Below are 13835 nucleotides of genomic sequence, written 5' to 3' on the forward strand. Positions count from 1 at the left end.
CGAGAATGTTCTCAGAAAGCTGTTTAAAGTGAGGTCTGTAGCATACCGCGTGCAGAGTAAGTCCTGTCGAGATTAAGTTTTCGGAGCTTTACTTAGCAAAAACGGCAGAATTTATTTTGCTTGGAAGGCAAAAACAAAGAAAAAACTACTTCCAGAATGTCATGAACAAAGAAGGGGCGGCCTTTCAAACGACTTGAGAATTAAAACATTTTTGTTGTTGTTTAGTAGACCCATGTTTTCCGACTGATGTACGAAAGACTTAGGTATACACCAGACAACTGTGTCACTGATATTTTTACATGTTCATCATCATGCTTTCTCGCAGCATAAATCTTATATTGTGTTGTATCTGATAGAAGTAGACGTGTAAGAAAAATTAATAACTGGTTTGTTACAAACCAGCGATCTGTTTCTCGAATGAACCGCATGGCCGAACGCATACTTGACGCGCGGGACCATTATGCATAGTACTCTCTGGTGTTAGAAAACTCTGACAGAGTTCCGGTTTGGAGTCGATGTAAATGTCACGTAATCGTAAGATTCCTTTCGCATAATTTTCCCCGAATGTCGAAAATTCGATAAATACGCAAGAAAATGCATTTACATCTACATTTATACTCCGCAAGCCACCCAACGGTGTGTGGCGGAGGGCACTTTACGTGCCACTGTCATTACCTCCCTTTCCTGTTCCAGTCGCCTGAGTGCGCGCTCGAATCTCTCTAACTTTGCATTCTGTGATCTCCTCGGGAGATATAAGTAGGGGGAAGCAATATATTCGATACCTCATCCAGAAACACACCCTCTCGAAACCTGGACAGCAAGCTACATCGCGATGCAGAGCGCCTCTCTTGCAGAGTCTGCCACTTGAGTTTGCTAACCATCTTCGTAACGCTATCACGTTTACCAAATAACGCTATGACGAAACGCGCCGCTCTTCTTTGGATCTTCTCTATCTCCTCCGTCAACCCGACCTGGTACGGATCCCACACTGATGAGCAATACTCAAGTATAGGTCGAACGAGTGTTTTGTAAGTCACCTCCTTTGTTGATGGACTACATTTTCTAAGGACTCTCCCAATGAATCTAAACTGGCATCCGCCTTACCAACAATTAATTTTATATGATCATTCCACTTCAAATCGTTCCGTACTCATACTCTCAGATATTTTACAGAAGTAACTGCTACCAGTGTTTGTTCTGCTATCATATAGTCATACAATAAAGGATCCTTCTTTCTAGGTATTCGCAATACATTACATTTGTCTATGTCAAGGGTCACTTGCCACTCCCTGCGCTAAGTACCTATCCGCTGCAGATCTTCCTACATTCGCTGCAATTTTGTAATGTTTGTAGTGTTCGTGATCGCGTTCATAAGTTGTTGCCGCACATAAAAGTAAAATCGAAACGTAGTGCAACTCTTCCAGAACAGACTGCCGGACACGACAGACGACATATCGACAACCTTCTCAAGAGGGAGGGGATGCAGTGAGAAGAAACTCCGTCAGAGAATACCCTTCGATTTTTTTTTAATCATACGAAATTGAGAACATTCTCAGAGAATGTTCTTTTGCACTGACATATCTTCTGCGGAGTTTTTTTTTTCTATTTTATTCATAGGAGCCAGTGAGTGTCCTGTGGTATGTCCTAGTTTGTCCAGAGTAAAGGTTGAAACCAGGATCGAAATTGGTCTGAAATGTTTAGCAGTGTCGTGTCACAGGATAAGGTGGAAGAAATGAATGGTTCAAATGGCTCTGAGCACTGTGGGACTCGCTACGGTCGCAGGTTCGAATCCTGCCTCGGGCATGGATGTGTGTGATGTCCTTAGGTTAGTTAGGTTTAAATAGTTCTGAGTTCTAGGGGTCTGATGACCTCAGAAGTTAAGTCCCATAGTGCTCAAAGCCATTTGAACTATGGGACTTAACTGCTGAGGTCACCAGTCCCCTAGAACTTAGAACTATTTAAACCTAACTAACCTAAGGACATCACACACATTCATGCCCGAGGCAGGATTCGAACCTGCGACCGTAGCGGTCGCGCGGTTCCATACTGTAGCGCCTAGAACCGCTCGGACACTCCGGCCGGCTGAAGAAATGAATGATCTGAAAGCAATTAAAGGTGTCAACTCCAGTAACTGTCTGACTGCACTCCGGCTCCTATGTACAGTTTTTGAGCGGAAACTGAACGTTTTGCAGGGTGGAGTCCCCCGGGTGCAGAGCGGCGCCCGGCGCGCCATCTGGCGGCGAGTGGCGGCGCCGGCCCAGCAAGGCGTGGGCCAGCGAGCCGCCGGGCCTGGTGGTGGGGGCGGGCCGCGCCGCCTCCGCCAGCCCCGGCGCCGCCTCGCTCGACTCGGGCTACTCGGACGCCCAGCTGCCGCCCGCCAGGCCCGCCACTCCGGAGCCCGACGCCTACGCGGACATCCTCAAGACGCCCGAAGCCTTCAACGCCTCCTTCTCCCCACTGCGCACGGACACGCGACTCAGCTGGCTGGCGGAACTAGAGGAACCGGTGAGTGCGTTACGAAGGTCATCAAACTTGTCGTAACTGAACACACCGGGCAAAAAATTAGTCACCCGCAGGTGACGTCACACCGATGCTACGTAACAGTACTTTGAGCCTCGATAATTGACTCAATTCGGCAAAGAAAGGAACTCACAAACTTCTTCGAGTTTGTTATGTAAATTGGAGGTGGAAGGAGGGGGGGGGGGGAGAAAGGAAAAGGATGGAAGGAACTAATGATATCAGCTGCACTGGAACTTCATGCTGAATCAGGGGCATTCAAACCTGGGATCTGTTGCTTACTTAGCAGTTGTGTCAACCTCTGCGCCACCTGGAGACAGTATTTATCACAAGTGCACAGACTTTCTCAGCACTCTCCCTGTCTGACTCACATTCCTGTCCAAAGCCACTAACCACAGTCCTTATCCGTGTCCTCCACACTTGCTAATATTAGTTTCCTGCTGGAGGTCGAAAGTAAATATGTGTCTGCACTTAAGGTTCTGGATTCATTGCCCATCTTTTGGACATGCCCAAAAGAACATGCACCATGCATTCATATAATTGATTCTCCTTGATGGGCAATGAACCCACACGCTTCAGTGTGGGTACACATTTATATTCGACTTCCAGGGGGAATCTAAAATTAAAGAGCTTGGAGGATGTGGATGGGTACTGTGGATCAGTGGCACTGTGTGAGAATGTGACTCGGCTTGGGGTATTTCTGAGATAGTCCACAGCTTTTTTGGTAAACCCTGTGTCTGGGTAGTGCAGAGGTAAATGCAACTGCCTTGCAAGTGGGGGATCATGGGTTCGAGTTCTGGTCCAACACACACTTTCACTCATCACCACTGATTCCACAAAAAGTCCCGATGTAGCATGTAGCTGATATCATTAGTTCCTTCCTCTGCTTTTCCTTCTCCCCTCCCCCCCTCCCCCCTATTACAAAAAAATGGCTCTGAGCACTATGCAACTTAAATTCTGAGGTAATCAGTCGCTTAGAACTTAGAACTAATTAAACCTAACTTATCTAAGGACATCGCACACATCCATGCCCGAGGCAGGATTCGAACCTGCGACCGTAGCAGTCGCTCGGTTCCAGACTGTATCGCCTAGAACCGCATGGCCACTCTGCCCGGCCCCCTCTTACAAGTTGAGTTTACATAACGTGTATCACAGCTGTTCTTTCGGACATGGCTAAAAGAACAGAGACCATGCATTAATAAATTCTTCAACTTTGCCATATCCAGCTGAAGCCACTCATCTCTATTTAGATCCTGTAGAGCTACCAAATTGCGGGGTTGTTGATTGCTGCATTTCACTCATCAGTGCAATTTGTAGAGGACTTGGATCGAGTGATTTAGTGTGCAAATTGAGGTGGACAGCGTGCCGGAGTGTTTGTGAAACCAGAAATATTTGTATGCAGTGCTGTCAAAATATAGTTGTCACATTAGAAGAGGGAGTGTTCACAACGTACTCATTATGAGGGTTAGGATTAAAGAGCAACACTTACCATGGGACCACATCTGCTCATCACCACCAATTTCATCTAGATTTTTAGCATATGTAGGGCTTTGCTAGAAATGAAAGTGACAGTATTGGGAGCTCCGGATGGCCAGGTATTTATGGAAAGAAGAAGAAGAAGAAGAAGAAGAAGAAGAAGAAGAATAGCAGCATAGCAGCATAGCATAACAGTAATGGTGAGTGTTTATCAGAGCTAGAGTATCAACAGGAGTGCCCCAGGGAAGTGTGATAGGCCCACTGTTATTTTCTATATACGTAAATGATCTGGCAGACAGGGTAAGCAGCAGTCTGCTAATAATGCCATGGTGTTTAGGAAGATGTCATCAGTGAGTGATGTAGCAAGATACGAGATGGCTTGGACAAAATTTCTAGTTGTTGTGATGGATGGCAGCCAGCTCTAAATGTAGGAAAACATAAGTTAATGCAGTTGAACAGGAAAAACAAACCCATAATTTTTGAATGCAGCATTAGTAGTGTGCTGCTTGATACAGTCACGTCAGTTGAATATCCAAGCATAACTTTACAAAGCAATAAGAAATGGAATGAGCATGTAAGTACTGTAGTAGGAAAGGCAAATGGTCAGCTTCGATTTATTGGGAGAATTTTAGGAATGTGTGGTTCATCTTTAAAGGAGACTGCATATAGGACACTAGTGTGACCCATTGTTGAGTACTGTTTGAGTGCTTGGAATACGCACCAAGTCACGTTAAAGGAAGACATTGAAGCAATTCGAAGGCGGGCTGCTAGATTTGTTACTGCTAGTCGTTTATGTTAGTGGCATTTCCAGGCAGCTGTTAGCACAACGAAAAGATTGCAGAATGGTAATTGGAGGGTCATGGATTTGAGTACATCTGCAGAAACCTTTTTCAATTTTTATTGTACTTATACTGTAAATAAACTGATATACACAATAAACGTTACTTATTATAATTTGCATAAGAGGCATGAAAAGGAAAGGCATAGGAAAAATTTGCAAGAATGGATTGCACTTTTAACATCCACAAGACCTATAAATCCTGCCTAACTCGGTTCACTCCTCCATGCAACCGTGATCCACCCCCACTGCTCCCAAATCACCCCTGTTAACTTTCCAGAATTTCTTAACCTCGACCTTGCCTTACCATCTTTCCCCAAATCCCTCATCGTGCAAACTAACCTTACATCCACAGAAAGAACCACAGTCTACCATCTAAAAACTGATCTCAGCCCCCCCCCCCCCCCCCCCCCCCCCCATGAACCATGGACCTTGCCGTTGGTGGGGAGGCTTGCGTGCCTCAGCGATACAGATAGCCGTACCGTAGGTACAACCACAACGGAGGGGTATCTGTTGAGAGGCCAGACAAACGTGTGGTTCCTGAAGAGGGGCAGCAGCCTTTTCAGTAGTTGCAAGGGCAACAGTCTGGATGATTGACTGATCTGGCCTTCTAACAATAACCAAAACGGCCTTGCTGTGCTGGTACTGCGAACGGCTGAAAGCAAGGGGAAACTACAGCCGTAATTTTTCCCGAGGGCATGCAGCTTTACTGTATGATTAAATGATGATGGCGTCCTCTTGGGTAAAATATTCCGGAGGTAAAATAGTCCCCTATTCGGATCTCCGGGCGGGGACTACTCAAGAGGATGTCGTTATCAGCAGAAAGAAAACTGGCGTTCTACGGATCGGAGCGTGGAATGTCAGATCCCTTAATCGGGCAGGTAGGATAGAAAATTTAAAAAGGGAAATGGATAGGTTAAAGTTAGATATAGTGGGAATTAGTGAAGTTCGGTGGCAGGAGGAACAAGACTTCTGGTCAGGTGACTACAGTGTTATAAACACAAAGTCAAATAGGGGTAATGCAGGAGTAGGTTTAATAATGAATAGGAAAATAGGAATGCGGGTAAGCTACTACAAACAGCATAGTGAACGCATTATTGTGGCCAAGATAGATACGAAGCCCACACCTACTACAGTAGTACAAGTTTATATGCCAACTAGCTCTGCAGATGACGAAGAAATTGAAGAAATGTATGATGAAGTAAAAGAAATTATTCAGACAGTGAAGGGAGACGAAAATTTAATAGTCATTGGTGACTGGAATTTGAGTGTAGGAAAAGGGAGAGAAGGAAACGTAGTAGGTGAATATGGATTGGGGCTAAGAAATGAAAGAGGAAGCCGCCTGGTAGAATTTTGCACTGAGCACAACTTAATCATAGCTAACACTTGGTTTAAGAATCATGATAGAAGGTTGTATACATGGAAGAACCCTGGAGACACTAAAAGGTATCAAATAGATTATATAATGGTAAGACAGAGATTTAGGAACCAGGTTTTAAATTGTAAGACATTTCCAGGGGCAGATGTGGACTCTGACCACAATCTATTGGTTATGACCTGTAGATTAAAACTGAAGAAACTGCAAAAAGGTGGGAATTTAAGGAGATGGGACCTGGATAAACTGAAAGAACCAGAGGTTGTACAGAGTTTCAGGGAGAGCATAAGGGAACGATTGACAGGAATGGGGGAAAGAAATACAGTAGAAGAAGAATGGGTAGCTTTGAGGGATGAAGTAGTGAAGGCAGCAGAGGATCAAGTTGGTAAAAAGACGAGGGCTAGTAGAAATCCTTGGGTAACAGAAGAAATATTGAATTTAATTGATGAAAGGAGAAAATATAAAAATGCAGTAAATGAAGCAGGCAAAAAGGAATACAAACGTCTCAAAAATGAGATCGACAGGAAGTGCAAAATGGCTAAGCAGGGATGGCTAGAGGAAAAAATGTAAGGATGTAGAGGCGTATCTCACTAGGGGTAAGATAGATATTGCCTACAGGAAAATTAAAGAGACCTTTGGAGAAAAGAGAACCACTTGTAGGAACATCAAGAGCTCAGATGGACACCCAGTTCTAAGCAAAGAAGGGAAAGCAGAAAGGTGGAAGGAGTATATAGAGGGTCTATACAAGGGCGATGTACTTGAGGACAATATTATGGAAATGGAAGAGGATGTAGATGAAGATGAAATGGGAGATACGATACTGCGTGAAGAGTTTGACAGAGCACTGAAAGACCTGAGTCGAAACAAGGCCCCTGGAGTAGACAACATTCCATCGGAACTACTGACGGCCTTGGGAGAGCCAGTCCTGACAAAACTCTACCATCTGGTGAGCAAGATGTATGAAACGGGCGAAATACCCTCAGACTTCAAGAAGAATATAATAATTCCAATCCCAAAAAAAGCAGGTGTTGACAGATGTGAAAATTACCGAACAATCAGTTTAATAAGCCACAGCTGCAAAATACTAACACGAATTCTTTACAGACGAATGGAAAAACTAGTAGAAGCCGACCTCGGAGAAGATCAGTTTGGATTCCGTAGAAATAGTGGAACACGTGAGGCAATACTGACCTTACGACTTATCTTAGAAGAAAGATTAAGGAAAGGCAAACCTACGTTTCTAGCATTTGTAGACTTAGAGAAAGCTTTTGACATTGTTGACTGGAATACTCTCTTTCAAATTCTAAAGGTGGCAGGGGTAAAATACAGGGAGCGAAAGGCTATTTACGATTTGTACAGAAACCAGATGGCAGTTATAAGAGTCGAGGGACATGAAAGGGAAGCAGTGGTTGGGAAGGGAGTAAGACAGGGTTGTAGCCTCTCCCCGATGTTATTCAATCTGTATATTGAGCAAGCAGTAAAGGAAACAAAAGAAAAATTCGGAATAGGTATTAAAATCCATGGAGAAGAAATAAAAACTTTGAGGTTCGCCGATGACATTGTAATTCTGTCAGGGACAGCAAAGGACTTGGAAGAGCAGTTGAACGGAATGGATGGTGTCTTGAAGGGAGGATATAAGATGAACATCAACAAAAGGAAAATGAGGATAATGGAATGTAGTCGAATTAAGGCGGGTGATGTTGAGGGTATTAGATTAGGAAATGAGACACTTACAGTAGTAAAGGAGTTTTGCTATTTGGGGAGCAAAATAACTGATGATGATGGTCGAAGTAGAGAGGATATAAAATGTAGACTGGCAATGGCAAGGAAAGCGTTTCTGAAGAAGAGAAATTTGTTAACATCAAGTATAGATTTAAGTGTCAGGAAGTCATTTCTGAAAGTATTTGTATGAAGTGTAGCCTTGTATGGAAGTGAAACATGGACGGTAAATAATTTGGACAAGAAGAGAATAGAAGCTTTCGAAATGTGGCGCTACAGAAGAATGCTGAAGATTAGATGGGTAGATCACGTAACTAATGAGGAAGTATTGAATAGGATTGGGGAGAAGAGAAGTTTGTGGCACAACTTGACCAGAAGAAGGGATCGGTTGGTAGGACATGTTCTGAGACATCAAGGGATCACCAATTTAGTATTGGAGGGCAGCGTGGAGGGTAAAAATCGTAGGGGGAGACCAAGAGATGAATACACTAAGCAGATTCAGAAGGATGTAGGTTGCAGTAGGTACTGGGAGATGAAGAAGCTTGCACAGGATAGAGTAGCATGGAGAGCTGCATCAAACCAGTCTCAGGACTGAAGACCACAACAACAACAGCCGTATAATCTTACTTGCAGACAAAGGTTCCGCCAGAACCACAAGGATTACTTGGCAGAAGGACTCCACCAGCTGTCAAATACTTCTACCTACAAACCTTGCCACAGTGACCCCATTCCAGAAATCCAGCAGGTTCTCCAGTTACTCCTCAAATCATTAGGCCCATCCCAGAACCTCTTCCCAGAGTCCATCTTTCTGCTCACCCCTACCATTCCCCACACTCCTACCTTCTAATGCTTCATAAAGTCCATAATCCCAACCACCCAGGACACCCCATTGTGGCCAGTCACTGTGCCTCCACTGAGAAAATATCTACTCTAATAGACCAACACCTTCAACCTGCGCTACCCAGAACCTAACCTCCTATATAAAAGATACCAGCTATTTCCTCCACTGACTCTCCCACAGTTCCCATCTCTTTACCACACGGTGCCCTGTACATTAACATCCCTAATACCCATGGCCTTACTGCTATTAAAAACTACCTTTCCCAGTGCCTGAAGGATTCCAAAGCAACGATCTCCTTCTTAGTCACCATGACCAACTATATCCTCAATTACTTTCCCTTTGAAGGCATTACCTACAAACAAATCCAGGGTACAGCTATGGGCACCCGCATGGCACCATTTTAGGCTAACATATCCTTCCTAAACACCCATAATCATAAACCCCTCACCTGGTTCATATTCATTTATGACATCTTTGTGATTTGGATTGAGAGTGAGGACACTATGTCCACATTCTTCCACAACCTCAAGAGCTCCTCCCCCATTTGCTTCACCTGGTCCTACTCAACCCAAAAAACTATGTTCCTAGATGTTGACCTCTTCCTGAAAGATGGCTACATCAAACCCAGCAATACCTCCACTTCGACAGCTGCCACCCATTCCATACCAAGGAGTCCCTTTTATACAGCCTAGCAACCCTCGGTCTTCGCATCTGCAGTGATGAGTGGCGCCTCTCGAAATATACCAAGGGTCTCACTGAAGTGTTCGCTGACCATAATTATCTTCCCAACATTGTACAAAAACAAGTACCCTGTGCCTTATCTTTCCAGTCTCCCACCACCTCCCAAAGTCCCACTGTCTGGCTACAGAGCAGCATTCCCCCCCCTCCCCTGAACCCCCCGACTCCCCCCCCTCCCAGACCCCCCAACCCCACCCCCCAACTCAACACCACCCAGGACTGGAGCAATTGAATTACATTTTCTGCCGGGGTTTGGACTACCTCTTGTCGTGCTCTGAAATGAGAAATATCCTGCCCACTAAGAAATATCCTGCCTCCTCCTTACCTCCACCCAATCACCTCTTCCATTGCGCACAGGTGCTGCTGCTTGCAGTGTGGTTTCAGTTGCCTGAAACTGCAGTCGTGTGTGTGTGTGTGTGTGTGTGTGTGTGTGTGTGTGTGTGTGTGTGTCTCACCATCTGTGCTATATTGTGAATAGCAACTTTCCTTCTCATAACACTGTTACATTCCGTCCTCGATTTTCCATTGTTTGATACGTAAATATAATAATGCTACTTTGGTAGTATGTACTTCCCAAGGATTTTCAAGACAACTAGGTTCGAATTTTTATGAAATATTTAAATAACATATAAGTTATTGGAGCACCATCAGCACGATGATCTATGTTGACAGACCATAAAGTGTGCCATATGTCCTGCATTTGATTCTTTTCCTTTTTTTTCACCCTACCAAACACTTTTATCTCTACAATGTATCATGTGTCTTTGAGAATCATCATCATCATCATCATCATCATCGTCATAATCATCATCTTCTTCTTCTTCTTCTTCTTCATCATCATCATCATCATCATCATCATCTGATGACAATGAAGACAACGATGATAATGATAATAGTGGTACACATTAGTGGTGAAATATAATGGAGATGAAATAAGGCATCTCATGAAATTACATAAATCCCTTTGGTACACCCTGTACAGTGAACTGGGTGATCAAATGCTTCTCATAAATTACAAAAATACCTATTCCTAATTTTTTGTCAAATTAGTCAGTTTCATTCACAGGAAAGACATTAAATGATGCAAAATTTTGATTTGTGCGTGTGATGAGCTGTTATGAGGGCCTTTGCTGATTCAAGAGAGGATGTTTCTGTGGCAGGATGTGGACACCGATAGTAGTTCCCGCAGGGACAGCCGGCCAGAGGCAGAGCAGAGTCCCGTGGTTGATTCTCCGCTTGACTGCCAGCCTGTCTGCACGTCTACCCCCAAAGGACACACTGAGGCCCGCAAAGCCGCCAGGCCTCAGCGCATGCGTCTGCGCCCACCACACAACCTGCTGCCAGAGTTCAACAGGTGCGTAGTTAATTGTCATATCATTGTTGAGTGAAGGTGCAGCTGTTTGTTGGTTGGCCTGTTAGTGGCACCAAAGGTAGTGCCTGTCCCTAGTGAATGAGACAGGAACTGAAATTGAGGGTAGCAAAGTGAAAGCTGAAATGCTTAACTTCATTTTCATATGTTCTTTTACAAAGGAAAACCCAGGAGAATTGCCCCAACTTAATCCTTGTGCGACTGAAAAGATGAATGACATGAGTATTAGTGTCAGTGGTGTTGAGAAACAGCTGAAATCGTTAAAATTGTACAAAGCTCCAGGCCCCAATGCAATCCCTTTCAGATTTCAAACTGAATGTCTGGTTGTGCTAGCTGCTCTTCTAACTGTGATCTATCATAGATTCCTTGAACAAAAAACAGTGCCCAGTTGTTGGAAAAGGGCATGGGTCACACTCCTGTACAAGAAGGATAATAGCAGTGATCCACAAAACTACCATCCAATATCCTTGACATTGGTTTGTTGTAGAATCTTACAACATACGCTGAGCTCAAACATAATAAGGTATCTTGAACAGAATGACCTCCTCAATGACAGCGAGCATGAATTTCGAAAACATCAATTGTGACAAACCTATAACTAAATTTTCCCTGAGACATTTAAGTCTCATCTTTATCTACTATAATAATGGAAGCTGAAGAATGAATTAAAATTTGTGCCACGGCCAGGACTCAAACCTGGGTCTCCTTGCCTACTAGGTAGAAATGCTGATCATTACACCACTGCAGCACTATGGTTAACATTACTGCTTGAACTACCCATAGTGACAATATAGGGGGAAATTAAGCTGAAGATATGAATTGAAATTTGTGTTGGGGATGGCACTTGACATGGGCAGTTCATTCAGCAATGTTAATCATAGTGCTGTGGTGGTGTAAAGGTCAGGGTTTCTGCCTAGTAGGCAAGAAGACCCAGTTTCGAGTCCTGGCCATGGCACATTATTGTGTGAAACCTAACTCACACTTTTCTCAAGACATACTGAAAGCCTTGCATCAAGGCATCCAGGTAGCTGCTGTATTTCATATGGGGTATCAAGCGAAATTTGTGGCTGGATTGAGGACTTTTTGGCAGGGAGGACACAGCATGTTACCGTGGATGGAGAGTCATTGTCAGATGTAGAAGTAACTTCGGGTGTACTGCAGGGAAGTGTGCTGGGACACTTGCTGTTCATATTGTATATTAATGATCTTGCAGACAATATTATTAGTAAAATCAGCCTTTTTGTAGATGATGCAATTATCTCTAATGAAGTATAGCCTGAAGTATACAGAGATTGGCAACTTGCTCTAAATGTTCATAAATATACAATTTTGCTCTTCACATGACGAAAAAAACATAGTATCTTGTGATTATAATATCAATAAGTCACTTTTGTAATCAGCCAACTCATACAAATACCTGGGAGTAACACTTTTTAGGGATATGAAATTGGACAATCAGATAGGTTGCATTGTGGGTACAGATGTAGAAGTAACTTTGTTTTAGTGGTAGAATACTGAGGAGGTGCAACCAGTCTACAAAGGAGATTACCTACGAATCACTCATGTGACCAGTTCTGTAATATTGTCCCAGTGTGCGGGACCTGCACCAAATAGGACTAACAGGGGATATTGAACATATACAGAGAATAACAGCATGAATAGTTACAGGTTTATTTAATTCTTGGGAGAGTGACACAGAGATACTGAAGGAACTGAAATGGCAGACTCTTGATGACTATCCCGAGAAAGTCTACTAACAAAGTTTCAAGAACTGGCTTTAAATGATTACTCAGGAATATACTACAACCCCCTATGTATCGCTCATGCAGGGATTGTGAGGATAAGACAAGAATAATTACTGCATGCACAGAGGCATTCAGATACTCATTCTTCCCACACTCCATATGTGAATGTAACAGGAAGAAACCTTAATAACGGGTACAATGGGACGTACCCTCTGCTATGCACCACAGAGTGGTTTATGGTATATAGATCTAGGTGTTGATGTAGACCCTTGCGAATGATGGAGAACATAACTACAAATATAACTGAACTTTCAGGAGACATTCCTTACACTGGGGTGGTTGCCTTTCGTAAAAGAAATATGGATTGAGGATTGAATTTAATTAAATTTTATTCAGTGTCCTAAGATCCTGAATATTGTAGTTCATTAGAAATTCAGATTATTGTTTACCATTCAAAACCGAACAGTCAAAAATGGAAAAATGGGTACGCCAATCAGGCAAAATTGCTGTGAGCATTGAAGTAATCATCCACTAGGTTGAAGATATTTGTTTGGCACAACACTATGTCCTGCTGGGTGAAAAAGCCCGTAACTGCCTGGTGCACATCTTCATCCAACAGGAATCGTTGACCCTCCGAGGCTTTCTGCATAGGGAGAGGTCAGAGTTATAGAGCAGGTGCTGAGTGTTTCCCACTTGCCCATAATGAATGAGGCTGGCGTCTCAAGTCAACGGGTATCTTCTTTTAAATACCTCTTAGGGCTATCATCTGGCTTACCAGGTTGTAATATACGGATTGTCTTAGAGCATTTAAATTCTTGCTGGTTTGTATAATGTCTGTGAAAAAATGAGCCATCCACACTTGTGCATTTGCTACAGTTTTTTAGGTACTCAGGTTGGACATTTTCAAAACCTGGAGCTTCTTATGGCTTAAAGAGCTGTTGAGATTTATTTACAAGTGAAGAGGTGGTATTGTGTAGTTTGCGTGCCTTTGGCTTTGAAGTTTCTGAGTTCTTGTTTAATCTTGATAGTATGTGCTTTTTCTTTCAGTGCTCTGGATGTCTCACTAGATGTGTAACAATGGCATTTGTATTAAGTGTTGTTTTAGTCCGTTGTGTGGGGACCTGCTTCTTTGTTTCCTTAATAAGGTCCACAGTTGTCTCTCGACATCTGAAAATTCAGACTTTCTACTGTCTTCAACCACTTTTGCAACCTCACCA

The 13835-nt window shown here is 43.4% G+C and overlaps 1 protein-coding gene across 1 annotated transcript in view; it reads left to right on the top strand.

The window, feature by feature from the left end:
- LOC126095609 (protein inscuteable homolog) overlaps nt 1-13835 on the top strand; it is a 120997-nt gene that overhangs the window by 38963 nt on the left and 68199 nt on the right. Inside the window, exons 2-3 of the mRNA XM_049910378.1 lie at nt 2193-2505; nt 10665-10858. Of these exons, the coding sequence (XP_049766335.1) occupies nt 2193-2505; nt 10665-10858 (507 nt within the window). The remainder of the gene's footprint in view (nt 1-2192; nt 2506-10664; nt 10859-13835) is intronic.

The sequence above is a fragment of the Schistocerca cancellata genome, chromosome 8 (genome assembly GCF_023864275.1).
Source record: "Schistocerca cancellata isolate TAMUIC-IGC-003103 chromosome 8, iqSchCanc2.1, whole genome shotgun sequence".
Classification (NCBI taxonomy): Eukaryota; Metazoa; Arthropoda; class Insecta; order Orthoptera; family Acrididae; genus Schistocerca; species Schistocerca cancellata.